This window comes from Sardina pilchardus, chromosome 14, assembly GCF_963854185.1.
Source record: "Sardina pilchardus chromosome 14, fSarPil1.1, whole genome shotgun sequence".
NCBI lineage: Eukaryota > Metazoa > Chordata > Actinopteri > Clupeiformes > Clupeidae > Sardina > Sardina pilchardus.
In genome coordinates, this window is record NC_085007.1 from 13,575,675 (window position 1) to 13,601,569 (window position 25,895).

The 25,895-nt window shown below is 42.4% G+C and overlaps 2 protein-coding genes across 2 annotated transcripts; one reads left to right on the forward strand and one right to left on the reverse strand.

Annotated features, from left to right (window-relative positions):
- The first annotated feature begins 2,370 nt into the window (after window positions 1–2,370).
- drg1 (developmentally regulated GTP binding protein 1) lies at window positions 2,371–9,476 on the forward strand. The gene is made up of 9 exons (XM_062554716.1): window positions 2,371–2,545; window positions 3,350–3,473; window positions 4,437–4,612; window positions 4,853–4,922; window positions 5,311–5,480; window positions 6,617–6,747; window positions 7,819–7,986; window positions 8,454–8,576; window positions 8,960–9,476. The coding sequence occupies exons 1-9, from the start codon at window positions 2,507–2,509 to the stop codon at window positions 9,057–9,059; spliced, it is 1,101 nt and encodes a 366-aa protein (XP_062410700.1). The 5' UTR covers window positions 2,371–2,506; the 3' UTR covers window positions 9,060–9,476.
- Window positions 9,477–15,576: 6,100 nt separating this feature from the next.
- On the reverse strand, window positions 15,577–24,239 carry stard7 (StAR related lipid transfer domain containing 7). The gene is made up of 8 exons (XM_062554824.1): window positions 23,005–24,239; window positions 22,680–22,843; window positions 22,329–22,378; window positions 22,028–22,138; window positions 21,091–21,173; window positions 20,106–20,205; window positions 19,558–19,642; window positions 15,577–19,237 (listed from the first exon to the last, which is right to left on the reverse strand). Exons 1-8 carry the CDS (start codon window positions 23,469–23,471, stop codon window positions 19,068–19,070), a joined length of 1,230 nt encoding a protein of 409 aa, XP_062410808.1. The 5' UTR covers window positions 23,472–24,239; the 3' UTR covers window positions 15,577–19,067.
- Between the last annotated feature and the right edge of the window lie 1,656 nt (window positions 24,240–25,895).

Here is a 25,895-nt window from a genome sequence, read left to right on the forward strand (position 1 = left end):
CAAAACAATTTACTCCTCTCAAAAAAAAAAAGAATGCATCTGAATCTATACTTGCACTTACTTTTTACAATGCACTTCAATGCTGACTGACTAAAATATTGATTTGTGTTGCTCATTAGAACAAAAGAAGAAAAGTATATTTAGTCATTAGGACAGGGGTTAATGACCTGAAGGTCCAGCAACAAGAATGTTCGCAGCTTGTGGTTATAGTAGCCCCAAGCCCTTCCATAGCCACCCTTCATCGGGACTTCAATTCAAACCCCCCCGTGCTATATGGTTTTAGATACTACTATAGACCGCTTCCAATACTGCTTCATTAGTGCTACTTACCTATACTTCCTAAATAGGCTCTGAACATTCAGACTGAAGTTACCACCACTTTGTGCAGATCTGAAGTAAAAAAAAACAGCTTAGAGCAGTCATCCCTCAGATCATTTGACCCATTGTGTGCTGTGCGCTAACAATAACCCCAGAAAGAGGTAGAGAAAGAGCCATCTTCTGGATGCTACCTCTCAGGAGGAAGTCGTTCGTAAAAGCAGCACACCACTTTGGAAATGCCTATTTTTATATGTTTTCACTCAACAAAGCACATCTCCAAAAAAAAAACACAATAGATCACAAGGAATGTACAGCAACACCACAAAAGGTTTCCAAACTCTTCCATATACAGCCTTCACAGTAAAGGGGTCTGTTAATGCCTAAGCTCCATATATGGGTCTACTGTCTCTCTGTGGGTGCCAGAGCGGCAAAAAAACAAGTGCAGTGAACTGGGTATGTATAAGCATCTCTGTCAGACCAGCCTCCGACCTCTGTGTAGCACAGCCCTGTTTAACGAGAGGCAGAGAAAGCACGCTGAACTCTCACTACTCAGTAACAATATAAACCGATTTTTTTTTTTTTTTTTTTTTTGTGAATGTCCGAATGTCTTCCCAGGGGGTCTTATCAGAGCCCAGAACTACGGTGTGGAGGTTGATGGATGTCCTATCCAAATCCTACCCCAGATTTTGGCATGGGATGTATGGGTTACAAAAGCTTTGACATTACAAATGGTGGATGAAGTTTCACCAACATAAATACTTTTGAGTGAATATACTGTATGCAAAAGAAATATTAAACAATAAAATGAAACTATTTAGCAAAAAAAAAACCAGTGTGGACATTCTTGACATTTGCATGCACGTCCTTCAGAAGTGCACAAGTGTGTGTGTGTGTGTGTGTGTGTGTGTGTGTGTGTGTGTGTGTGTGTGTGTGTGTGTGTGTGTGTGTGTGTGTGTGTGTGTGTGTGTGTGTGTGTGTGTGCGTGTGTGTGCGTGTGTGTGTGTGTACACACAGCAGACAGAAAGACTGTAAGAAGCAGTGTCAGTGGTGTGGTGCATTTAGAGTTCTGACTGCCCGAGGATAGAAGCTGTTCTTCAGTCTGTTTTGCCTCTAAGGGATCCGAACCTCTTCCCAGAGGGCAACATGCTAAACAAGTGATGGTTGGGGTGATGGTGGTGTTTTACAGTATGCCCTTCCTCTGGTGAGACGCCTGGAGCTAGCGAGTCCAGGGAGGGGAGTGGACAGCCAATCACTTTCCTGTAGTTCTTGTGACCATCTGTAATCTTTTCCGATCGGCCACTGAACAGTCAGCGTATCACACAGTGATAGCATGCACCAGCATGCTCTCAATTGTGGCTCGATAAGGAGATCATCAGGTCAGTCGGCAGCCTAATCCCAAGGCCCATTTTACGCCGATTGGTGCCAACTGAGGGCACCAAACCGTATTGTTCTTTTCTGATAGCTATAGCCTATATGTCTATGAAACAAAAATGTATGATGGACATCTGGATCTCACAACTAAAGCTTAGTAGAGCATTCAATATAGGCTACAGGTAGCCATACACCTGGTTTACCTAAGGTGGGTGGGAAATGTCAAAACCCATGTTAGTTCACATCTTGAGGTATACGCTTTCTGAAAATATACAGTTTCAGCAGTTGAATCGGTTTGCCCTAATTTTATCCCCCATATGTCTTCAAATCTGTGTTTTTCCATCACAGGTTATCGGTCAGCAAGGTAGGCCTAGGCTAATTGGGAATGAGCTTATGTGATTTTCTGAAACTCTGGGACCAGTGCTACAAGAAAATACCAATTAATTCTACTAGTGGAAGTTGCATGTGGAGCCTTCCTAGCCCATTGACTATAGGCCTTTTAACTTTATTTGAAACTATTATTTGTATCTAATGTAATGTTCACGTGGACTAATAGTCACTTCGGACAAAAAACAAAACGCCACTCCAGTAGGTGGCAGGGGACCCAACCAAAAGCCATGGAATTTCTCCGAAGGACCAACAATTAAGAAGAAATATCGCGATACCCAACAATGAGCACCATGAGAGTTGCATTGGCCTCGAGCCTGCTGTAACATCGACAGTCTGCTGTCAACGTGTTGTTCAAAAATTGTGTTGTAGCTAAGTAGCTACATATATAATTTCTTTTAGTAGTTGGTGTACAAGAACCGGCGTCAAAATGAGTTTAATTGCGAAAATTGCAGAAATCGAGAATGAGGTAAACACACGTTAACTGAGGAGTTAACTTTACCGTTATCTAGCAAGCTAACGTTAATGTATCACGTTGTAGCACTAGGCTAACTCTGATTGTGAGCTTTTTTGCGTATTTTTTATACTCAATACTGACGTTTCATACATCCATGAATTGTTGTTTTATAAACTAGTACTCTTTCGGTGTGAATGTAGTGTGGTGCGAGTGTGTCACAGTGTGTCGTCAAGTAGTTAGCTAACGTTATGCAAGTTGGTTATCGTTAGCCGTTAGCCATCATAGCCGGTTAATGGGTATGTTCACCGGCTTAACATTAAACCAACTCTGATTTCGAAACATTAACTCGTCTTGGTTACCAGAGCAGGTTGCGAAGTTACATACCATTAACACGTCTATCGTTAACATGTCTACCTCACAGATGATGTTTAATCTTCACATCTGTCTCGGGAGGGCGTTCAAATATGTTATAGGCCTACTTCAAATTAGTCCGACCTGTCAAGCTCTGTGGCTAGGTAAGGTTACCCTGAATTTGGATTTGAAATCAACTCCAAATGATGGAGTGGTTTGGGATGATCGTGAATCATGCAATTACGCCATTATTGTCTTTTTAGCCTATGCCAGATTGACATCCCTGACTCGTCTAGGTTAAAGGTTGTAATTCACCTCAATAGCAACAAAAGTAACTTCTGTCACTGTCAGATGTGTACATTTGAACTTGAGCTACAGGCTGTATGATCATTGTCACCAAGAGGAGATTGGTGGCGAGTGCATGGCCTTTCATGTGATGATAAGTGGTTTGCTTTGTTTTGGTAGATGGCGAGGACCCAGAAGAACAAGGCTACGGCTCACCATCTGGGTCTGCTGAAGGCTCGCCTGGCCAAGCTGAAGAGGGAGCTCATCACCCCAAAAGGAGGAAGTGGGGGTGGCCCAGGAGAGGGTGTGTAATTGCGCATAACACCGCATCTGTCATCAAGGCATCTGTCCTGTCATCAAGGCATAGGTTTTACTGTGCATTGGTCAAATCATGTAAAGCAGTGCACTGGATTTGAGCTCTGGACAAGGAATGTCTAGCTGCTGCATATTTATAATAATAATAATAATAATACATAGGTTTTATATAGCGCTTTTCAAGGTACCCAAAGACGCTTTACAAAGACACAGAACAAAAAAGGATACAAAATAAGAGGGGGGAGAGAGTGGGTGGGGAAAAGAAGAAATTTGTCAGGTGTTGTAAGTGATGTTGAAAAGATGGGTTTTGAGGTGATTTTTGAAGGACGGCCTGTCATGTTTTGTACCACTCCAGCACAGAGCTTCATGTCGTCATTCACCAGTTACACCTTCCTTTTAATTTATTCTTCATTTCTGAGATAATCCAATCCAGTTTAGACATGGCAGTGACTTAGCTTGAATGACAGAAACTTGACGTTATGGTAAGATTTTAGAGAGTGCTGTGTGTAATACAGTCAATCCTTTTTTAGTATAGTACTAGTGCTTTCAGCTCTACACCAGTCACCAGGACATGCATATACGCCAGTCAGAAATGTAGGGTTTTGATTATTAGAAATCTGTGTTTTCACTGACTGACTATTGTGGTTAATATGACAGAATTTGCAAGTCAAATGTCAGTATGTCTGTCAGTAAGTCCTGAAATGATTTCTAAACTATAATGGATTTATAGACTGAGTTTGTGATGTAGGACAAAGGTTGGACAGAAGAGGGCCCCATTTCTCACCGATGGCTCTATATAGTGATCTGTGTGGTGGTGATGGTAGCCCAGGCTGAAATTATCCTTTCCTTACAGGTTTTACAAGTATTCCAGTCTTATCATGGACCCCAGTTTGATATCAGTAACCTATCATAGCCCTTCCTCAAACGTCTTTTTGACCCTTGTCCTCCGTAGGTTTCGACGTGGCAAAAACGGGTGATGCCCGCATCGGGTTTGTGGGCTTCCCGTCAGTGGGCAAGTCGACGCTGCTGAGTAACCTCGCTGGTGTGTACTCGGAGGTGGCTGCCTATGAGTTCACCACCCTTACAACTGTGCCTGGTGTCATCCGTTATAAGGGTGCCAAGATCCAGGTGAGGACAGGACAACAACTCAGTTTGGGGGAAAAGGGGATGCTTTTGTGCTCTCTTTTGACTAAATCCACTAAAGCTTCAGTTTGATGAATGTGAAATTGAAATATTCACATTTTTAGGTCATATATGGTGCATCTCCACCTACATGTATGCTTTTGTTGATGTAGATAATTAGGACTGTGTAGGCCGAGTGGATTTTTTTCTAGGTTGATGACATTTGCATCCTGTGTGTGTGCTCAGCTCTTGGATCTGCCTGGTATTATTGAGGGAGCCAAAGACGGCAAAGGTAGAGGGCGACAGGTTATTGCAGGTGAGAAGACATTTTTGTTTCTTCATGTGAATATGATTGAACAAACACACAAATATATATTTATATATATATTCAGTTTAGGTTCCTTGTTTTCCATGAAATTATTTGGATAGGAAATAAAGCCAAATTAATTGGAAATACAGTATAGCTATACACTTGGTTGCTTAGTGTCGACGTGTCAAGATTTTTATTCGAAAGCAAACTTTTGGACAGAACTGTCAGTACATCAGCATAAGCACACACAGTTATGTGGATAGACGGGTATTATCAGGCATCTAAAATGTATATCCTTGTCATGTGTGTGACTCATGTTTGAAAACATGCTTGAACTCATAAACAAATCTGTTGTGTAACATCACGTGTCGCCCTGTGTGTGTGTGTCTGACAGTGGCACGTACCTGTAACTTGATCCTGATCGTGTTGGATGTGCTGAAGCCCCTGGGCCACAAGAAGCTTATCGAGCACGAGCTGGAGGGCTTCGGGATCCGCCTAAACAAGTCTCCGCCTAACATCGGCTTCAAGAAGAAGGACAAGGGCGGCATCAACTTTACCGCCACCGTACGTATATGATAATATACTGTATGTAACACATATGCTCCAGAGCAGGCCAAGAGAGGCACCCTGCTGAGCCGATTGGCACGATCAGCGGAGAAGGTCCACAGGTGAAACTTGAGGAAACAATGAGTGGGCCTGGAGTTAAACATCACTAAAGGCCTTAGCGCACATATTTTAGTCAGAGGTTACACTAGACTTTTTTGTTTGGACTCGACAAAATCTCTGATAATATTGCAGAATACCGAACATGCGGAAAATCTGCTGGACGCATGTTCCAAATAGTCATATATAAACTATATCTTTCAGATTAAGCATACAGCTGTTTGTTTAAGAGCACCTTTGCACAAGCAGCAGAAGAAGGCTGCGTTCATCCAAGGAAGTTGCGCACCCTGGTGCTGCACACACATTGCAAACAGGCTCTAGCCACGCTATACAAACACAGTTGCAGAGAGAGTTGAGAGAATTCTCAGTGGTTAGGTAACGTTTTGTGGTATAGGTGCGCTTCAAAACAGGCATGACGATGTTTGTCTAAAGCCTACCTTATGCTCACGATTTGGGAAAGATTCTTGAAAGATTGTAGTCTTTTCAGAGAAGCTTGAATGAGGGGCATTAGTTAAAAGACTACAATCTTTCAAGTTCTCTTTCCCAAATCTTGTCAGTGTAAGGTAGGCTTAAGTTCACTCTCACTCCCACTGGCCCCCTCCCCACTGACCTGGTGGTGGCCTTATAATGAGGCAGCAGCTGTGATGAACTGTCATGCAGGTTCACCTGATCGTGGGGAAAGACCCTTACTGAAAGTTTTAGATGGATGGTCATGACATCGTTTTTAGTTGCTATGGACTTCCTCCCTAAATTAGCGCAGCTGCAACACAACTGCCACTCCTTCCAATTCCTACGGACTTGTGGCGCGACTCCACTGCTTGTGCTAACTTGACATACAAAAACAAATGTTTATTTGAGTTGTCATGATAGGCTTGTATTGCACAACATAATGCTATTTGGTGTAGTGCACAAATGCCTACAAAAGTTATTTGTACGTTATGTACAAGAGACGGCTAGTGACTCGACACACACACACCCACCCCATTAACCACTTGGGTGAAGATATTGACCTCTCGTTTGCTTTCTGTCTCACGCAGTGTGCTCAGACCGAGTTGGATGGTGATACGGTGAAGAGCATCCTCTCCGAGTACAAGATCCACAACGCCGACGTGACCCTGCGCTGCGACGCCACCGCAGACGACCTCATCGACGTAGTGGAGGGCAATCGGTAGGTGTCACACTCCCACTTTGAGTGTCTTTCTGTCATGCTGGCCCCCCTACATACTATAAGTGACAAAGAAAGTTATCTAGTTTGGTAGGTGGCTGACCTTTTGTAGTAACAGACAAGTTAAAGGGGGGACATGGTGCTGATATCAGGCCTCCTCTTGCATTATCAGTGTCATTAGTTTACATGTTGTGCTGTAGACCTTAAGGCCCTGTGTCCACCAATCACGTTTTTTTGCGCCGACGGCGACATTTTTCAATATAAAGTCTATGTAGCCCAGCGTTCACAGCGCTGAGTGCCCTCGGCGGAAAAAAGCTCTCGGCGCTGACGTTTTTTTCCACAGCGCTCAGAGCGCTCAAAGTTGAAATCTGTTCAACTTTTAGAACAGCGCCGGGCTCATCAATGTCACTCCTCGTTATAAACCGTCTCTGGTTTTGGTAACTTAGCAACAATAAACACTTCTCGAAGCGCAGAGGAAAGCGTTTTTTTTAACGCTCTCAGCGTAAAAAACGCGATTGGTGGACACAGCACCTAAGCCTCTATGCTTATGGATGACCTCACTAATGGGCACCATTACTTTTGACAAAAGATCCTGCTTATGTTTGCTGCCCATCAGCAGCTGGGTGATATTTAGCGACATTGGAAATAGCCCATGCCAGATCATTTGATTGATCGATTTCAAAAATAAAAAACAACATTTTGAATTGAAAAGGTTTTTTGCCCAGCCCTTATATAAACTATAACTCTAACTAAGACTAATACATTAATTAAGTGCCAGGTGTACAGCTGAGTCTTTAAACATTTCTTGAAAGTCCCAAAAGCTATCGTAAGAAAAAAGAACCTATGAATTTTGGATATTATGTCTGAAATTGAGCGTAAATCATGCTCTGTCCCTCAGAATACGATTCTCGCCTCCCAGCACAGACTGGAGTCTGTGTAAATTGTTCAAATAGCTCTCTGTTGTGATCATTACGAGTGCAGAGGTCACCAGCCACCACCTGTCTGACCTACATCAGTCCCCCAGTCTGACCCACATTCACACCTGCTGCTCCGGTTCCCTTCCCACCTCCACAGGGTCTACATTCCCTGCATTTACGTGCTCAACAAGATTGACCAGATCTCTGTGGAGGAGCTCGACATCATCTACAAGGTCCCTCACTGCGTGCCCATCTCTGCTCATCACCGCTGGAACTTCGATGACCTGCTTGAGAGGATCTGGGACTACCTGCATCTAGTGCGCATGTAAGCAAGCAAGCGAGCCCTCTGGCACAATGACCTAATACACTTTAGTCTTAATGCACTTACGTGTGTGCACGCTCTTAAGACAAATGTGTTAGAAACGACACACTCTGTTGTCCCTATCTAAACACAGAGATTGTGTTGTTTTTTAACACATTCATTTTAAGAGTGTACTAGATACACGTTCATTCTGGGTTAGAATCTCTTGACAGTGCAAATTTTCAAATGGCCTTATGGTGTTTTCCAGTGTGGCTAAATATCAATAGCTTGCTGTGCTTTAGGAACTATTTGGTATGTACTGTAGATATGATTAACGCCTCCTCCTGTATCGCACCCAATAACATGACATATTTAAACATGATCATGAGCAATATTTCAGTTGGTAATCAGAGAATCAGAATGCAGCCAGCTGTGTGTAGTGTGTTCCATGGTAGAATCTCCTCTCACGATCTCGTTATCGCTACCTCCAGTTACACCAAGCCCAAAGGACAGCTCCCAGACTACACCTCGCCTGTGGTCCTGCCTGATGGCCACACCACAGTGGAGGACTTCTGCCTGAAGATTCACAAAAACCTGGTCAAGGAGTTAAAGCAGTAAGTGGCACAACTCACCCAATGACTCAAACTGTTCATAAGGAAAGATGTGTGAAAAAAAAAAATCAGAATAAGTAAGCGCACAGAAAATAAGAATTTTGCTTGTGCAGTGCCTGTTATATTTGTCTCATGAAGTATTTTATTCATTAGAGCTTAAAATTCTCGAGCACTGTGCCAGAATTCAAAGAGCCCTGGACAGTTCAAGATCAGAAAAAAAGATTGTCATATTTTTTTCTATTATTATTACTGCAGTCACCAAAAAATGTACTTACCTTGAAGCCCTGCTTCAAACATTACCTAAATGACCTACAAAAATTAACCCTGAGACATTAACCCTGAATGACCTCTGAGTGACCTTTGTCCCTTTCACCCTTTTCTATCAGTGCGCTGGTGTGGGGGGCGTCGGTGAAGCACAACCCGCAGAAGGTGGGGAGGGAGCATTTAATGGAGGACGAGGACGTGATCCAGCTTGTGAAGAAGTAAAGACGTGCAACAGGACAAAAAAACCCAAAACACCAAGGACACAAATGCTTTGCATGATTCGTTTCAAGTTCTGGGAAGTGAACTTCACATGCTCAAGAGCCAAAAAAAAAGACATCCTCAATGCCGTGATCATCTGGTGTTTGAAAAAGAAAATACAAGGCAACAGCCATAATACCATCAAAATGATTGTAAATAAGTGGATTTAAACCCCTATCCCAGTCCCTACCTATACACACCCTGTGTCATGCTTACAAACCATTGAAGGGGAATATGGTCTTGCATCCCCAAATATGTGTTTTAAAAAAAGCTTGCAAATAAAGACAAGGTAAAGGTGAAATAGCTCATCTCTGTCTGTCTTTTTTTTTATATGGATTTTTCTTCATTGTTGTCCTCTGATAAAAACACATTCACACAATATTGAAGGTGTGTATTGCATTTCTTTTGTGCATGCCACTTTCAGGTTATGCTGCAGCACTACAAATTATACGCTCTCAGTGTCTAGAATGTCCCAGACTGATATGCAGATTTGATTCATTCATTCACTAAACCAATCCCATTTAAGTAGAGGTGGCGTAATAAATTAATTTTACCAGGAGAAAGTCCCACTTGGGTTAAACGAAAGTAATTGGATTCATTGTGGTTGTGGTGGAGCTGCATGGACGTGTCGCGACGGCCATGAAGCTCAATTGAAATGCAGCACATGCCGCCCTGTCGTCTCTGCCTGTGACGTATGGAATCCACAGGCTCTTTTTTACTGCCCCCTCTACCCCCACCCTCATGCCTCACGCCTCTACCCCCACCCTCATGCCTCACGTTCACTTGATGCCAGACAGTCACTCAGGATAATCAGACGTCGCACCCAAAGTGTCGGTTTGGGATTCTTTGCTGACTACCAGCACAAGACGGCCATTTCCTAACCTCACGAGGCGAAGTTGTTAAACCCGCGACTAGCACCTTATGAGGCTATAGCCTACCGCAAACTGCTCATATCTTAAAGGTTTCCTTCAGCAAAAAATTAATGTTTGCATATGAAAGCGATATGACGCAGATTAAGATATCTGACACAATGTCCTTGAGGGACGGCACGACTGCCGCAGAACTCTGGTTCATGCGCGTGCCACTGATGGAGCAGTAGGCTGAGATTTTGCCCAGCTATTCAGACAAAAAAAAATCACACATTTTCTCATGCACAAAAGACCCAAGGATACCAAATTTCATTTCAAACCTTTTTTTATACTCATAGGGCATTGAGGTTTCCCTCATTTACGTTGACGAGTTTTAGGTGTTTAAATGTTAAAGGCAGTGAAGGAAAATGTATCTTTGATAGGAATTAGATATCAGATCATCAAGCACTGTGTTACGGCATGTGGAAATTCATGAAAAGTAATAAGGAAACCAAAAAAATCTGACATTTTTGTTCGATCCTACCTCAAGGTGTATGTATACATGGTCATGCACAGAAATGACCTCTCATTGTTTGATGAGAAATACATACTCAAGATGATAATGATTTAGTATACATGTAGCTCTCCAACAAAGACATCGCAAGGTGATAACCTGATGATGCTCTCTGTTCTCTGTTTGAGTTGTCAGCAAACGGAACCCACACGGTGTCAACGGGTTCATGCTGGCCGAGGTAGACTTCTTCCCTCATTTTTACAAGAAGAGATTGCTGAGCTTTCTCCTGGCCAACATGATGGCAAACGACATGATACCCCCCACTACCCCAACACACACACAAACACTCTCCCACCCCCTACTCCACCCAGTTGCACCCTGACACCACCCCTCCCCCGACCACTCTCAGCCTTCTGCTGCACTTTCTCCTGTAAATTATAGCAGCACTTTAGCTAATGAAAGAGTTGAAGTCCGGGCACTAATAAAAGCCATTAAGTGAATAAAGCACTTCCCCCTCTAACAAAATTAAAGCGTGCTCCCCCTACACACACCAGCTCCACCCAACCCCACCCCACTCCCTCCCAGGCCTACTCCTCCCATCCTCTTACCCAAGTTAGAAGGAGAACTCTGTATTAATATTCATGAAATGCGGAACTGGACGGCCCTCTACCATCATATGCCCCCCCCTCCATCACTACTTTGCCCCCTCCCTGTTTGGTACCTCTCCCAATGACAAGTACCCCACCCCACCCCATCCACAGTCCCCTCAGTGGTCCACCTATCCCAGGACATGGGGATGGGCCCCCCCCTTGATTTGAGGGAGTGGCGGGGGGTGGGCGCTGGTTGGAAGGAGAGGAGTTCGGGATGGTCTGCTATCCAGTCGGACTCACAGGTCCAGTCGGGACGATCAGCTTTAGGCGCAAGTCTCTCCGCTGCAACTACCACCACTGACTCGCCGATGGACCGAAGTCTGTTCTCCAGCCCAACGCTAAGAGAACTAGAGTTGAAAACAGAGCAGAGATGCCAAGAGGTCCATCCACTGGGACAACACGAATGAGATCAACTGGTCCTCCTTAGGATTCTTGAGCGAGGTACGTCAAGATTCAGTTTTGGTTCCATGTCTTTGACTTGAGATGATTGACCGTCTTGTTCGGCTTTTTTGGGGTGGGAGTGTTTTCTTTCGTGGATGAAATCAGTGACTGACTTTAATGTATTATTTTAATGTATTTTGAAAAGTAACATTTTACTTTCTTACAGGACAAGACTCTTCAACCCTCTTCAACCTTCGTGAAGATTGAATGCAGAGAGTAACAGAGAAAATTGGTGTGAGTGTGAAGAACGGTCACACTTAAATTGTCCTCTCTTGGTGGGTAAGACCTACTTTGCGACTCATATTGGGAAAAGGTGAAGACAGAAACAGAAAGACAGTCCAGTCCAAACCAAACCAAACACCACACAAACAGCCAAAAAGGTAAGGCCAAGAAAAATAAAATCACCACCATCCCCTCATCTCATTCTTCACGTCTTTGTCAGTCTCCAAAAGTCCTCACCAAAGGTCACCATCATCCCCTCAATCCCATTTCCCCCATATTTCCATGTCCATGGGAAGCCACATCCCAATTTCGTTCCATCATCCCTTTCTCATCCATAATTTTCCATTCAATGCCATAACGCTGGTCGTCATTCATGCTCTGAATGGGCTGGTTTCATTAAACTAAGTGCAGCAGTTGACAAAATCCATAGAGCTCATGTGGAACGTTTCCTACCAAGAGTCCCTCTGGGGAGAAGAGCAAACAGAGTAAAATGGATAACGAGATTACCAGTAACACGATGGCTTGCATCTCTACTTTTATTTCAGAGGGTAAAAGCTCTGTCTCCCAGTTGTTCACTTGAGCATTTAATTGTAGAGGTCATTGTATGTTTGGCCCAAGATGAGTTCCTGTCTGTGGAAATGGGCAATGGTTGGTTTGCTGGAGGAGACGTTTTTATTTTCCTTATCTATCTTTGCCCTTGAGAGAGGAGACCACTTCTTGTCCATTAGTGGAGCACATAAGAGTCAACTCTATTTAGCCGCTATTGACATTTTGAGGGTCTTTATCGTGACAACCATCTCTCTCCTAAACCCAATTCTCATTGATTTCTGGAGAAAAGTAAGTCCAATTCATTTCAAGTCTCATTCATTTCAAGTCATTTGATTATCAAACCATTTTCATTCATTTTATTACCATTTAATTTTGTTTTGTTTAGTTTTTTTTACCAAATTTTGTTTTGGTCAAAATTTTAACGAAGAATCTCAGTTGTTTTAGTTTTTCATTTACTAATGGAAAGGAGGTGCAACATTTTTTTTGGGGGGGGGGGGGGGGTGTTGGTTGATAGGGGTGGGGTTTGACGTAGTTTATGCGCAAAAAGGGCGGTACCCAGCATCTTCCGCAGTGAGAGTATGACCTATGACTAATCTCTCTCTCTCTCTTTTTTTTAATTTCGCAGATGTCCTTAGTCCCACTGTATCACTTCCACACCCTGCCTCCTCACTTTCATTGTGTGAGCCAACGCCACCTCAGCTCCATCAGCCACAAGATCTACCAGAGCATCTTCTCACCTGTGGATCTCAAACTCGAAAATCATCTTCGGCATCACCTTCCACGCTTCATGGCTAGGACGTCTCCGTTTTGAGGAAAGAGCTACGCGTAAAGACTCTGATAGGACGACTTGGGCGAATCAAGCACCGCACCCAAGGTCATTGTCACTGCATTAGAGATACATTTTCAGAGAGAACGACAGGTGATCCAACTACATCCATCCTCTTTTGGGGTCATCCATCCTCTCACCAGCAGATGACTCCTACAACCATCTCACATGTTCATCAGATTTGTCTACTCTTTTGCTGGCGGTATAGGGACTTCTCATTCTCGCCTATGCAGCCTGAGCCTTCTCCACCTCCTTTTTTTCTCATTCCTTCACTCCCTCTTTCAATCTCTGTTGGCGTCCGTCTTATCATCCCTTTCTTTATTTCTCTCCTCTCACTCCTCTCCTCCTCCACGACAGATTGTGGGCTCCTTGCTGAACCCAATGCAGAAGCTGAGTTTCTCTGTTTGCCCGGGACTCCATTGTGCTTGATCTAACCATGCAGTTCCTCTCCTGTCCATGGTTGAGCCAAGCACTTTGGAGGCTTGCGAGCCTCTTCTTCCTCCTTGCACAACACCGTCTCTCTCTATTTGTGTATGTTTTTGGACTCTAATTCTCTGAAAGGCACATTTTTTTTATCTTAACTCTTTCTGAGGGAATATTCTGTTCACTTTAGCCATGTTTCAGTGTCAGTTACTGTATCTATGTTAAGAAAAACATCAAGACATCATATTTGAGACTATGTGTATTGAAACTGAGATTTAAGGTGTAAAACAAGTGAAAGACAAACAAAATGAGAAGTAATGCAGAACAAAGATAATACTGGGAGTAGGACTGGATTTCCACACTGATTTGATCCCGAGACGAAACACAATAGATTCAAAACCATGATGTGCATGTCTGGATAACAGTGTTGGTGTTTGTTTTTGTATTCATTTTTCAATAAAGACAGAGAGACAAAAAGCACAAAAATAAAAAAAAAATGACTTCAAAAAGTGTGTGGCTGAATGACTAACACTGCTGTCTTGACTGGATGAATAATAACAGGAGGAAAAAAGGATAAAAAAAAACAGAGACGGTGATACGTTTGCTTAATTTGGCTCCATTGATCTGTAATGAATCACTAGGACCCTCTACAATGTAAGACATTAATAGGCTGCAGTAAAAACCTTCAAGGGGAGATGAAGAGAGTCCGAGTCCTTCTCCTAGTCTGACAGGCTCTTAGGGGCCATTCATCGCCATAGGAGCCTGTACTACCACTCTATCACCAAAAGAGGGCAGACATGAGCCCAATGAGACACTGTTGCATTGAAAATACTGACACAGTTGCATTGAAGTCTAAATGTTCAATAGCTGGTGAAGAATTGGCATATTCTTAAGTTTGAGACGCTGTAAAGCACACTTTAAGAGAGAAAAAACTGCCGTCTGAAAATTTGATAGCTGACAGCTTTGTGCTACTATGCCAGATCAAACCTTTGCCATAGTGTGACAGACTTGAGTAGCTGGAACAGATGTGTCCTTCTTTGTAGAACAATCCATACATTCTATGGAGTGGGCGAGTGGCATAGTAGTTCTGTTGTCAGCCAATGAAATCATTTATTTGATGTGACAACATTTCTTTGGCAACCAACCAAACATGCGCTCTCCAGCAACTATCGGGCACTGCACTGCAGCACGGTGTGGTCACTTGTCATCACCAAGGGCTCTTTGACCAGGATTTGACATCACTGACTACACAAACCAACTTCAATTTTGCAACCGCCATGGATTTTCCCACTAAATCCAAATCACTGCATATTCATCATTTCTGACTGAACTTTATTGAAAAGTCTGGAATCAGAACAGCTCACTTAAATATCCTCCTTCTTGTTTTTTTTTAAATTCCTCACTAGACTAATCTTACTTAAATCATAGAGGGTGTTTTTTTAAAATTTGTTTAATGTCATTTTAGTGGCGTGACCAGAGTTGACTGCTGATTGGAGAGCGCATATGTTGGCCCCTTGGCTGGTGCACCAGTGGCTGCCTGCCTCTATGTACAGTACTATGCTCCATTCATCACTCCACTGACAACAGGCAGCCTGGAGCTCTATGGCTCTCAGAGACAGAATGCACCATGTGTAATCCAGTTCACCCTGAAACATCTCCGGCCCGGAGGCACACCGGGTCAGGGCCGCATCAGGGGTAGATCTGCATCATTGTCAACAGCGATCAGTGACCGGTCACCCAACAGTTGTTCTTGTAGCTTGTATGCTTTGATATATATAAAAAGGGCAATGCCACGCAATTGCACAAGGGGCAGCGACAGATGATGGTGACAGGTTTAACCTTGGTCACTGTCCAATCAGCAGGAAGGGGAGGGTGTAGAGAGCACCACGCAAGTCTTTTTTTTTTTTTTTTAAGTGAGCCAACTCGACATTTGTCCGTGTCATGATGTATTATTTTCGCAATTGCGGTTCGACTCACAACAGGAAAAAAAGAGAGATAGATCAGTCGAGACATTTTACTCAAAAGATTTATTGTATTTATTAGAACTCTCCTTTTAACATTGACGCTAGAACGCATATAGCAACAATTCATGTTACTGGTTGTACCATCCACTCTCTCTGACCATCTCAGGTAACCAGTTAGACAGATTTCATGAACAATTCACACACATTTTCGCAAAAGGACTTCGCACACACGGAGACCATTCATGTACCTGTACCTGCATACAGTGTTGCTAATTGAACAAGCTACCTTGTGAATTAGTAGTAGGTGAGTAAATACAATTTTCATAAAAAGAACATCTTGAAGTCTTGAAGCCATTACATTCTTAGGTATGAACTTAACCAAGCACTCAAACCACGGCAGAAGTGTTTGACCAACAAATGAAGGACTTCGCTAGATCAAACTCTCCTCGGTCTAATATGTGGCAAGCACCCAGCATCTTCTCAACATATATTCATCTTTACAGGCCTTCATCTTTTCATATCAGTATTGAGACCAACACCACTTAGACAGGCAGCATTAGACTTCGTGTGGCAAAGTGTTCAGCATTAAGGACAACTCCCATTAGATTCAAGCACAACTGAGGAATGCAGTTATCAACAGCAAAGACTACATGGGCCGTAAACCCTTACTGGTGGGAGTGATGTTACATAATACTGAAGCAATTCAGTCAACACCACACCATTTTATTTTAGAAGAGAACACCTCAAGGTGAACACCATTTGAAAACAGATGAGACAGAAATATATATAAATATAATCAACTGTCATATTTTCAAATGCCTGTCATTTCCTTTAGGCAGATCTTAACTTTAGGAGGTTTAGGAGTAACAAACTTTCTCCATCAACAAAGCAACACCAATAACCTATGAGGTTTATCTTTCAGAAACTAAAGAAAGTGTACTGCTACTGTCTCCCTGTGCTGATGGATGAGAAAGGAAAGAAAAAAAAAAATGCCATGAACAATATTCCCCAAATCATCAACTCAAAAATCATCGAAAACAAAACCAGAACAAAGACGACAACAAATGAGTATATGACCCCCTCCCCCCCAAAACAAAAACACTTTTGGCAAAATGCTTCATATTTTCTACTACATTTTCAACAGGAGTAAATACTGTGTAAAGAAAAAAAAAAAGTCTCAACACCAGGCATCTGCACACATACGCATTGCTGGTTATTCAGACCTGATGCAGTAGCTACACACAAAACAATGAATTAATTATTGAATTCAATGAGGTTGCACAGGCTGTAACTTACTCTATGGAAAACACTACAAATGTTTCCTACAGGCAAACAGTATAACCATAGTGCAGTTGCTTAACACAAAAATATGACACAAAATCACCATTATGATGAAACTGATTTTCAGATTAAGCTGGAAAAAATAAAAACTGATTATTTCACAACATGTACATGAACAAACCGTATTTTTGCTATTTTGGTATAACATGAAAAATGGAGTGGCACACAGGTCAGAAGAGTCAAGAACAGCATGGGAAAAGATCTTCCAAAACAAAGCAGACGGCACATGAAAGAGAGAAAAAAAAATCTGTGAAACTCTAAAACCTTAGTTTGACATAGGTCAAACTGTGCACTAAGAGAAAGACACCAGAAAACAAAGGTAGACTGTACATGTCTATAGACCTCTGGTCTACTCAAAGTCTTGATGACTTGTGATATTTCCGAGATACATTTGAACTCAAACCTACCACAGCTTTCCAGATCAAAAACAAAGCATTATATTATATTTTATAACCCATACCGGTGAGTTCAATCCTTGCGTGTGAAGTAAGTGTGGCGTCATTTAGGTTTAACATTTCACCCAAATTGTTTGCAACAACTTCAACCTGACAACCATTTAGAGACATTTTGCATTAAAAAAAAAAAAGTCCAAACAGGAGAGTGCTAGCAAGCCATGTTACAGACCAGATCAACATTAATGAACACATGAATTTAAATGTTCCGTCTTTACAACCACTTCCAAAAAACACAACACCACACACACACACGCACACTCCCCTTCTCAAATAATTATGGTACCTTTTGAGGAAGGATCATCAGGGTGCTAATCAAGATAACTAGACTGTTAATCTTCCAACACATTTTAGAGCACATTGGTTATTCTTCAGTACGCATTAATTACACAACGTCAGACTGAAAACATACCCATTCACCACTCCCATTCTCCAGGCAATTCCAGATATACAGGAGTAAGAGGTGTGCACCTGTCGCCATTCCCTTTGTGAAGGTCATGCTTTGGTGGAAATGCAGCAGCTTAGCATATGTGGTGTTTATAGTAAACAGGCAAGAAAAACACGAGAGGCAGTGCTATCTTGGCACAAGTCCTGTTCTTGGTAGGGGGACCAGTGTAGTGTTCCGTAAAAGAGGTCTGGAAGAACCTTCGTGGACGAGAACTGGATGTCACCGGACTTAATTTGCTGTCTGCACCGAAAGAACAGATTCACGGTCTCGAAGACGAGAGAGCACAACACAGGGCAGCAGAGCTTCACGCAAAAAAAGCTCCTGAATCCACAAGCAACTTCTCCAATTGATGATACTGCTAGTGGTTGCCATAAGACACGCCCTCCCTTGTTAGCATGTGGAGGATTGGTTATCTTTCTGAAGGCTGTTTGGCTCAAAGTGGCAGTCGTGTTATCTTTTTTCCCCAAAGCTTTTTAAGCAAAAAAACAACAAAAAAACAAAGAAAAAACAGACATTCACAGTCTCAGGCAAAGATAAGTGTGAGATGAAGGTTTGCAAGAGGCAGCCAGACGTAGCCCTTGCATTCTGTTTGAGGCAAGAGCAGTGCTCAGTGTTGGTAAGTATGCATATTTTTATTCCATCCAACCAGAACCTCTCGAAGAGGAAGAGTGTTGAAAATCTTGACTGAGGTTGTTTGAGATGGAGTGATCTAACACAGAGGGCATTGCAGGATAACCATTTCGTGCTCAAAGGAGATTCAATTTAAAGACAAGAGTTTCTGGACAGACAGACGGGCACACACACACACACACAGAGAAGTCGTCGGAGGGGGTGGGGGGGTGGGGGGAGAACGAGTCTCAGCTTTGGCCATGGCAAGACTGACAGTCAAGGGAAGAATATCTGGCTCAGCTCTGCTGCGCTTGTTGAGAGCCAGAGACCTAAGGAGATCAATCTCTCCCTTCCAGAGGATCATATTCCTGCCACTGAGAGAGAGACACACTAGGGATCCAGTGGCAAATCTCTGGGCAAGCACAAAGTAATACAGCTGTCCTTCGGTTGGCTTCTCCAGGCCTCAAAGAGTGAAAAAAGCAACAAAAAAAGCAAACGACCACGAAAACACATGCAGATATAATCTTGTCTTTTATGGGAGGAAACTTTTTTTCACAGGGGGCTGAGAAGAATGCATGGCTGATGTTAACTCCATTCAGTAACCTTTTAAGTGTTTGACGTCAAGGGTGGTGAAGGGGACAGTGCTAAGGTTTCCTCCAAAAGTCTATTCCCTTCTGCGGCCACTTCAGGCGTAGATCTGACCTTGGCCTCCGAGGTTGTGTGTGTTGTCTCCGCCCACTCGCTCTTGGTTGGGTGCGGTTGACTTGATGACGCCAACGTAATCGTGGATGCCCACTTCAAGATTCTTGGCCTGCACGGCAGCATTGTGGAGCTTATCCAAGAAGTCGGGCATGCCTGTAGGGGTTAGCAAATGCCGTTTTTACTTTGTTGTCTGGCAAACCGCCACTGTCATATGAACTTGCTTTGTTTGGTAAACAAATAGTAACGGCAATTGTAGTATAATTTCAACATAAAAAAACCCTGTTAAACATGAATGCAATACTAACCACACTGTAAACGCTCACAATAAAGAACTTGTATAAAGTTGAAAAAGAAACCTCAAACCTCATACTGTATGTTTTAAAGGAATCTATTACAACAGCCACATCTCCAATCGGAGTTCATGGTCGCTGCTGTTATGAGAAAATATGACCAAAGCAAAGAAGAGAACTCACCGCTGGAAACCATCCAGCTCACACAGTATCGTGGAAACACTGTCTGGGGGTCGTCACTGTAGGTGAGCAGATAATCAAAGCCGTTCTGCAGGGGGGAAAAAAGGGAGAAAGTGAACACATAGGGAATCATATGGCGCGAGACAGCTTTTAGCAGACCTACTGCTGCTTGTGCTTAGGACAATTTTGCAAATAGATTTTGCATAGGTATTAAACAGGCTTTAGACTTTTAGACTTGGCCCATTAAATTAGGGCCCATAATGAAGGCCTAATTCTCTCCTTTGAATAATCTGCAGTCTTGTACTTGATGTTAAATTTTAACTTAATTTCGGTAATCATATCTCAAATCAAAAACGTCTCGGCAGGTCAACGCGAAGAATATGGAGCAAACATTGTGAAGGTCGTGGATTTGAGCCAAAGAGCGCGCACACACACACACACAACTGTAACTGTTACAGTTACACACTGTTAACTGTAACTAGAAACTGTACGTGTTGCAAACTGCTCTGGATGAAAAACGCTCATTAAATAATGTGGTGTGGGAATCCTACCTCATCAAAGGAGCGATGGGGCCGGATCACCATCCGGGATTGGTAGGACTGCACACGGACAAAGTCTTGGGTCTCGGGGAGGCTGGGATGCTCCACAGCTCTGGACAGGGGAAAAGAGTGAAGAAACACGTTTGAAATTACTGTCATCCTCTGGCTGTATTTTAATGTAAAAGCAAAATTTATTGATAGTCTACGGCAGAGGTTGCGTTAACCGAATATTTTGAAATTTTTAAACCTTGACGGAAAAATGGGGAGGCTGTCCATAATTTTTATAGATTACAACACTGATGGCGGCATAGCTTTAACCAATGCTCAGTTCAGACCAAAGATGCATATCGCCCTCTTGAAAACAGCAACTTGCTGAAACACTGTGTTCTAAAACCTAACTTAGAATAGTATTGTTTAGTCAGCTCTGGCTATCAAAGTTAGCCAACTAACTGTAGCTAACTGGCAAGAAGCCTGTGAAATTACATTTGTTTTTGTGACATTGTGAGTGTGCAGTCTTCGACTGATCTTTTAATGATACAACCGCTGGTGTTCTAAAAAAAACGAGATAAGTAGTAGGTCCAATCTCTCTCAAAACTCTGCCATGATTTCTCTCACTGACTGTCAAAACATCACAGAAGTCATGGGCTAAACACTGCAACTGCAATTTCACACAACGGGTCACATTGCAAGGAAGCTATGAAAACAGTTTTCAAAGTTAGCATTTGACATTTCCTTGTGGCAGTTCGAAGCTAAATTCTTGATAAACAAATTAATATCTGAGATTATCTTCACTGTAATTTCCCAGTCTACAAGTGATTGTTTTTCGCTTAGATTTGGGGAATATGATGTCATATGCGAAAATAGCTAGTGACTGAATTTACAGAATATTACAACACTGTCCATCATGAAAAAGTGTACGCAACCTCCAGACTGTACATAACAAATGCTGTGAGGACATTACATTTTTTGAGTATTGTACTAAATCTGACTTTATTACCTTGAAACTAGGACCATCAGGTTATTCTCCACATCCACGTTGTAGCGACGAACATACACATAGTCCCTCGAATACATAGGATACTGTAGGGAAAGACAAGCGTCAGTGGCAGAACTCTACAGGTCAACACATTCTGGATCAGACTGGCATCCTAGTATCCATCAACAGGGAGAACTACCCGCAGTAAGCCAGTGAAACCACTCTTCTATCAAACCCCCCTCCCCCAATCTCTCTCTTTCTCTCTCTCACACACACACACACACACACACGTCTGTAGCACCAGCAACAAATCTAAGTTCATACAGGGACATGAGTATGTCTGGACAGACCTGCTGCATGAAAACAAATAACCACGGACCAAGCAAGGCAGCGACTTCAATATTTGCTATTGTCTATTACAAAAATACCAACAATTAATTTCTTTTCAATTTTAGATCAGTATTTCGCCGTTTTAAAAGTCACTACATGCTAAGCACACATACTCATTTCACACTTAAGAGTTTATCCACTCAGCCACACAGGATAACAGGGATTAACAGAAAGGAAGCCTTGTTAGTCTAGTCTAGTCTAGACTACACTGGTCAAGTAAATCTCTAGATTATTCTATTAGTCTTACAAAGAGATAGACGTGCGTAATGCAAGAGAATTACATAAACTACAGAAATGAGTGTCGGATATACCAGTTATATAACAAGAACATGTCCTCTTCTGTTATCAAAAAACCCAAACAATAATTGACTGGCAGAATACCAGAACAAACATGACAGACTGCATAAAAGACATGAAAAAGATCACATGTACAACATATGCTTGCTAAAAATACTCATGGTAGACATGTGTAGCATGTGTTGGGTTTGTTGCATTGGCTTTCACAGTGATTTATGTGCTGCCTACACGTGTCTGGTAGATGAAGCCGTGTTCCATAGCAGGAACTCACCGGAAATTGTGTTGCCCAATGGACCACCTCGGACCCTGTGTTGGCATCCCTGTCCACAACTTCCAGTTTGATAACCAGAGCATCCCAGTTTTTCCTGTACTCTGTGTCCAACTAGAACAAAGGTGAGATGGCGGGAGAGAGAGAAGGTCACAGGCTAAATTTAACACACCTCCATCCCAGCAGACACGCAGGTGAGAGTACAATACATCAATCCATCACTACATTCAAAGCTATTCTTTGATAACTGTGTTTATAAACAACAGGTCAATAGTCCGTCTGTTTTCCATGACGTTCTACTTACCTGGACATTGAAGAACTGCCTAGGGGTGATATCATTGTAGGTGCCAAATACTGAATGGGGAGAGAGAGAGAGACAGAGAGAGCAGATCAAAAGGAGGTCAAACATCGGAATGCAAACAGAAAGAGCAGGCAAAAAAGGCCAAAGCATTCAAACTGACAAGAGAAGATAAGGCCTTTCAATCCTGCTCTCATGTTAAGTTAATCATCACGAGGATGGAAGGTGCAGTAAAGTCCCCAAGATAATAATAACCATACGGAAAATATCATGTCAACATATTGTGCAGACTTGTGCACGACCACCCCATTCTGCAGTCAACATTGTCTTTATTAACTTTATCAACATTCTTCTGACCTCGGTACTCAAACAGATGGCTGCCCTCAATGGGTCTCCTCCACACTCTGAAGGTCTTTTTCTCAATGACAACCTCCCAGCCAGCATCCGTCTGCCCAGCAAATTTGTCTGGAGTTGAAGGCTGACTCTTGACCGCTTCCAGTGCCTGGAGCTCCCAAGCACACCTGTGCCGGTGAGCAAATATTAACACACAATTAGATATAGCTATGTGCCAGTGCAAAAGAAACTATTTCACCCAGAAACCACAGCCGGTGGAATGATCAGATAACAAACCCCAGTATTAACTATTAGCCTAAGTTGTAGGTTCTCCTATGACAGGTCTTACCTCCGAAGCTCATCATCTCGAATCTTCTCCTCTTCCCACATGAACACGCCCGCCAGGGCGGCGAGCAGTTTCCTAGTTGGAGCACTTTTGCTCTGCAAGCGGCGCCATATGCTGCCCACAAGCGTCCACCTGGTGCGCTCGGAGTACAAGTTGGAGTACAATTCTCCAATCTGATAGGCGCGCCGAAGCCTCTGGCCCGTGACAAAACTACAGTGATTGGCAAAAATTGACATCATGCCCTCCTTTTTCTTCTTTGAGGTCGCCTCAGCTGGACCCTCTGCGGCTCTTTGAAGCCATGCGAGCGCCAGGCCCACACGTTTGCCAAGCCATGCTGCAGTTCCGGGTTTGGCGTTGTTCTTGCCATTGCCACTGACTGGACCCTCACGTAAGTGTCTGGTCAAGTTCTGTAGCCGGACTGCGCGGACACCAATATCGCAGATTGGGCGGCGTTGCATGGACGGAAACATGTTTGACCACGGATATGTGCAAGGTGCCACCAATTGCGTAACGTATCACGAATCTACTTACGACAAACTGATCTTGACCAATATTACGTCAAACTGCCTGACCACCAACCACTCTACGAGTGATAATCTCTCAGTATCAGAGGTATAAAATAGTTGGTTAGCTATTACTGAAGAAACACCACATGCATCTCAGTCACGAGGTTAATACCTTTCCGCCAAGATTAACTAGCTGGTTTAACAATCAGTGGCAGTTAATATGCAAATTATATTATCTAAATCTGTGACAATGGATATCAGATTCCCAATGTCACTTCGTAACTATGAAGATTAAAACAGTGACGCAAGGTTAGGTCAGATCAACAGCTAACTTCACGTTCTCAACTGGCTGAAGCTCGATTCAATAAAGGCGAAGGACCACTGGGTTCTATTAACTACATACCTAGCATTTCACCGTGTTTTAAACGGCTGACTAGACAGCATTCTATTATATATTACTCTATCAATGCATATCAGTGAAACAATCTGAAACACGTAACATTGACATTTCACTGGCTAGTGCTAACGTAGCTAACTTGTAAGTACGATGGATACTTCGCTCGCTAACGTTAACTAGTACAGAACTGATCAGACCACTGTATTTTTTGGATCCGAAAATTAATATTCTTACTAGCGGAGATGACAGTTGCTTATATTACCCTTTCCTCCATGTCAAGGTTCTTACAAGCCCCCGTTAGTGACGATCCTTCAGTGCATGCTTTTCAGCTACAGTGGCCTTCAACCAAACTAGCAGCACACACCCACCTGAGAGTATCTGACCGTGGAAATGATTCTCATTGGTTCTAATCTGAAATCATATCATTCTGATTGGACTTGGCATTTGTCAGTTGTGATGTATTACCCGCCAGCAAGTTAGGTCACAGGACCCCATTATCTAAAAGGTGAAAAGGTGTCTACAGCTCCGCCTGGTTAAACCGTTAAACTCAATGTATAAACGTGTTTAGGAGGGCCTGCAGCATGGTAGAGGGCTGTCAGGTTGAATGTTGCTTAGTTTTTGTACAGCAAAATTCACCCTTTAATGGAGAGGTTTCTGTAAAGCTGCTCATTCTTTTCTGTGTTTTTTCTATGATGGAATTGAAGTGTCTCTGGTATAGTCAGAGACACTTATATATGAGGGTATAGTGTCTTGTTTACTGTTGCTAGTTAAAGTATAGGCCTAAGGTAGGTGCCCGTTTCTTTCACAGGAATGTTAGAAATGGAGGAACTACGTTTTAAAGGGGAGCCTGTGAGAATAATTGAATTGCATTTATAGCCTTAAATCTGTGTGGCATCCTTTATGAACAGGGTAGTAGCAAGTTGACTAATGATGATTTCCTATCCAGTAATGGAAATATCCTGTAAGGGGCTAAAGTCAGAGTAGATGAGCAGAGATCAGGAGCGTGTACGGGGAGACAGACAGGACAACCCTAGCTGTCTGCCACCACTATTTGTCAAATGTAGGAGAGGTCCCTGAATATAATTTAATAGAGCAGTTTGCATTCTTGTACATTATTTTAATAGAAGCACAAAAGGAAGGACCACAAAACTTCTCTTAGACCTCATTGTTGTAAAGTTCAAGCCTGATGTTAAAATGTGTCTAACATTCTAACAATTTGTGCCTCTCTTATTGATCAGTGGTTCTCAAACTTTTCACAATGAGTACCACCTCAGAGAACAATTGGCTCTCCAAGTACCACCATTTTGACCAGCATTAAAATACGGTAGCGTAGGCCAATTCAAATGTATTTTACATATTGTACATACTGTTTTGCATTGTTTTTTGTTGTTGTTTTTTCCCCCAAGAAGATAAAAACTAGTTTAAATGAACAATTTTTCATTCTTTTTTTTAAATCATTTGAAGTGATTATTTTGTCTTCATGAAATAAAGCATCTTGGAGGCTCCCAGAGTAGGCTACCACAACAGAGAGTCCGCATACCACCAGTGGTAATTTCTGGACATGTTCTCTCTGCTTTCTCTATCTCTTAAAGACGTATTGTTTGGCTTCTCTTCGTACCCTGCATCCAAATCCAAACAATTCTATATTATCAACCTAGTTTTACTACTTGCTAAATGGCATATTCACAAAATGAAATGTTCTAGTTCGAAACCTTCCTTAGTATTTGAATGAGAATTCAAGCAATCTTATTCTCTAGGAACTCCAAGGCCCTCAAAACCCTCTAACTATGTGTATTTTTTAAACACATTTCCTAATTGTATGATTTATTACTGTCTAATGTATGCTGTATAAACCCCCTGGTAATGTTCGTTTACACACCTAATTGTATATTGTGGCATTGCACATTGTATAATACTAAATAATAATAATAATAATAATAATAATAATAATGATAACAATAATAATAATAATAATAATAACAATAATAAAG

Excerpts from the sequence above, each read along its gene's own strand:
- stard7 (XM_062554824.1), bottom strand. The coding sequence starts at position 23,471 with ATGTTTCCGTCCATGCAACGCCGCCCAATCTGCGATATTGGTGTCCGC. Across the intron at positions 22,139-22,328 it reads GGCAGTTCTTCAATGTCCAG|TTGGACACAGAGTACAGGAA; the intron begins GTAAGTAGAACG and ends CCTTTGTTCTAG. Across the intron at positions 20,206-21,090 it reads CTGATGGTCCTAGTTTCAAG|AGCTGTGGAGCATCCCAGCC; the intron begins GTAATAAAGTCA and ends TCCCCTGTCCAG.
- drg1 (XM_062554716.1), top strand. The coding sequence starts at position 2,507 with ATGAGTTTAATTGCGAAAATTGCAGAAATCGAGAATGAG. Across the intron at positions 5,481-6,616 it reads GCATCAACTTTACCGCCACC|TGTGCTCAGACCGAGTTGGA; the intron begins GTACGTATATGA and ends TGTCTCACGCAG. Across the intron at positions 8,577-8,959 it reads CTGGTCAAGGAGTTAAAGCA|TGCGCTGGTGTGGGGGGCGT; the intron begins GTAAGTGGCACA and ends CTTTTCTATCAG.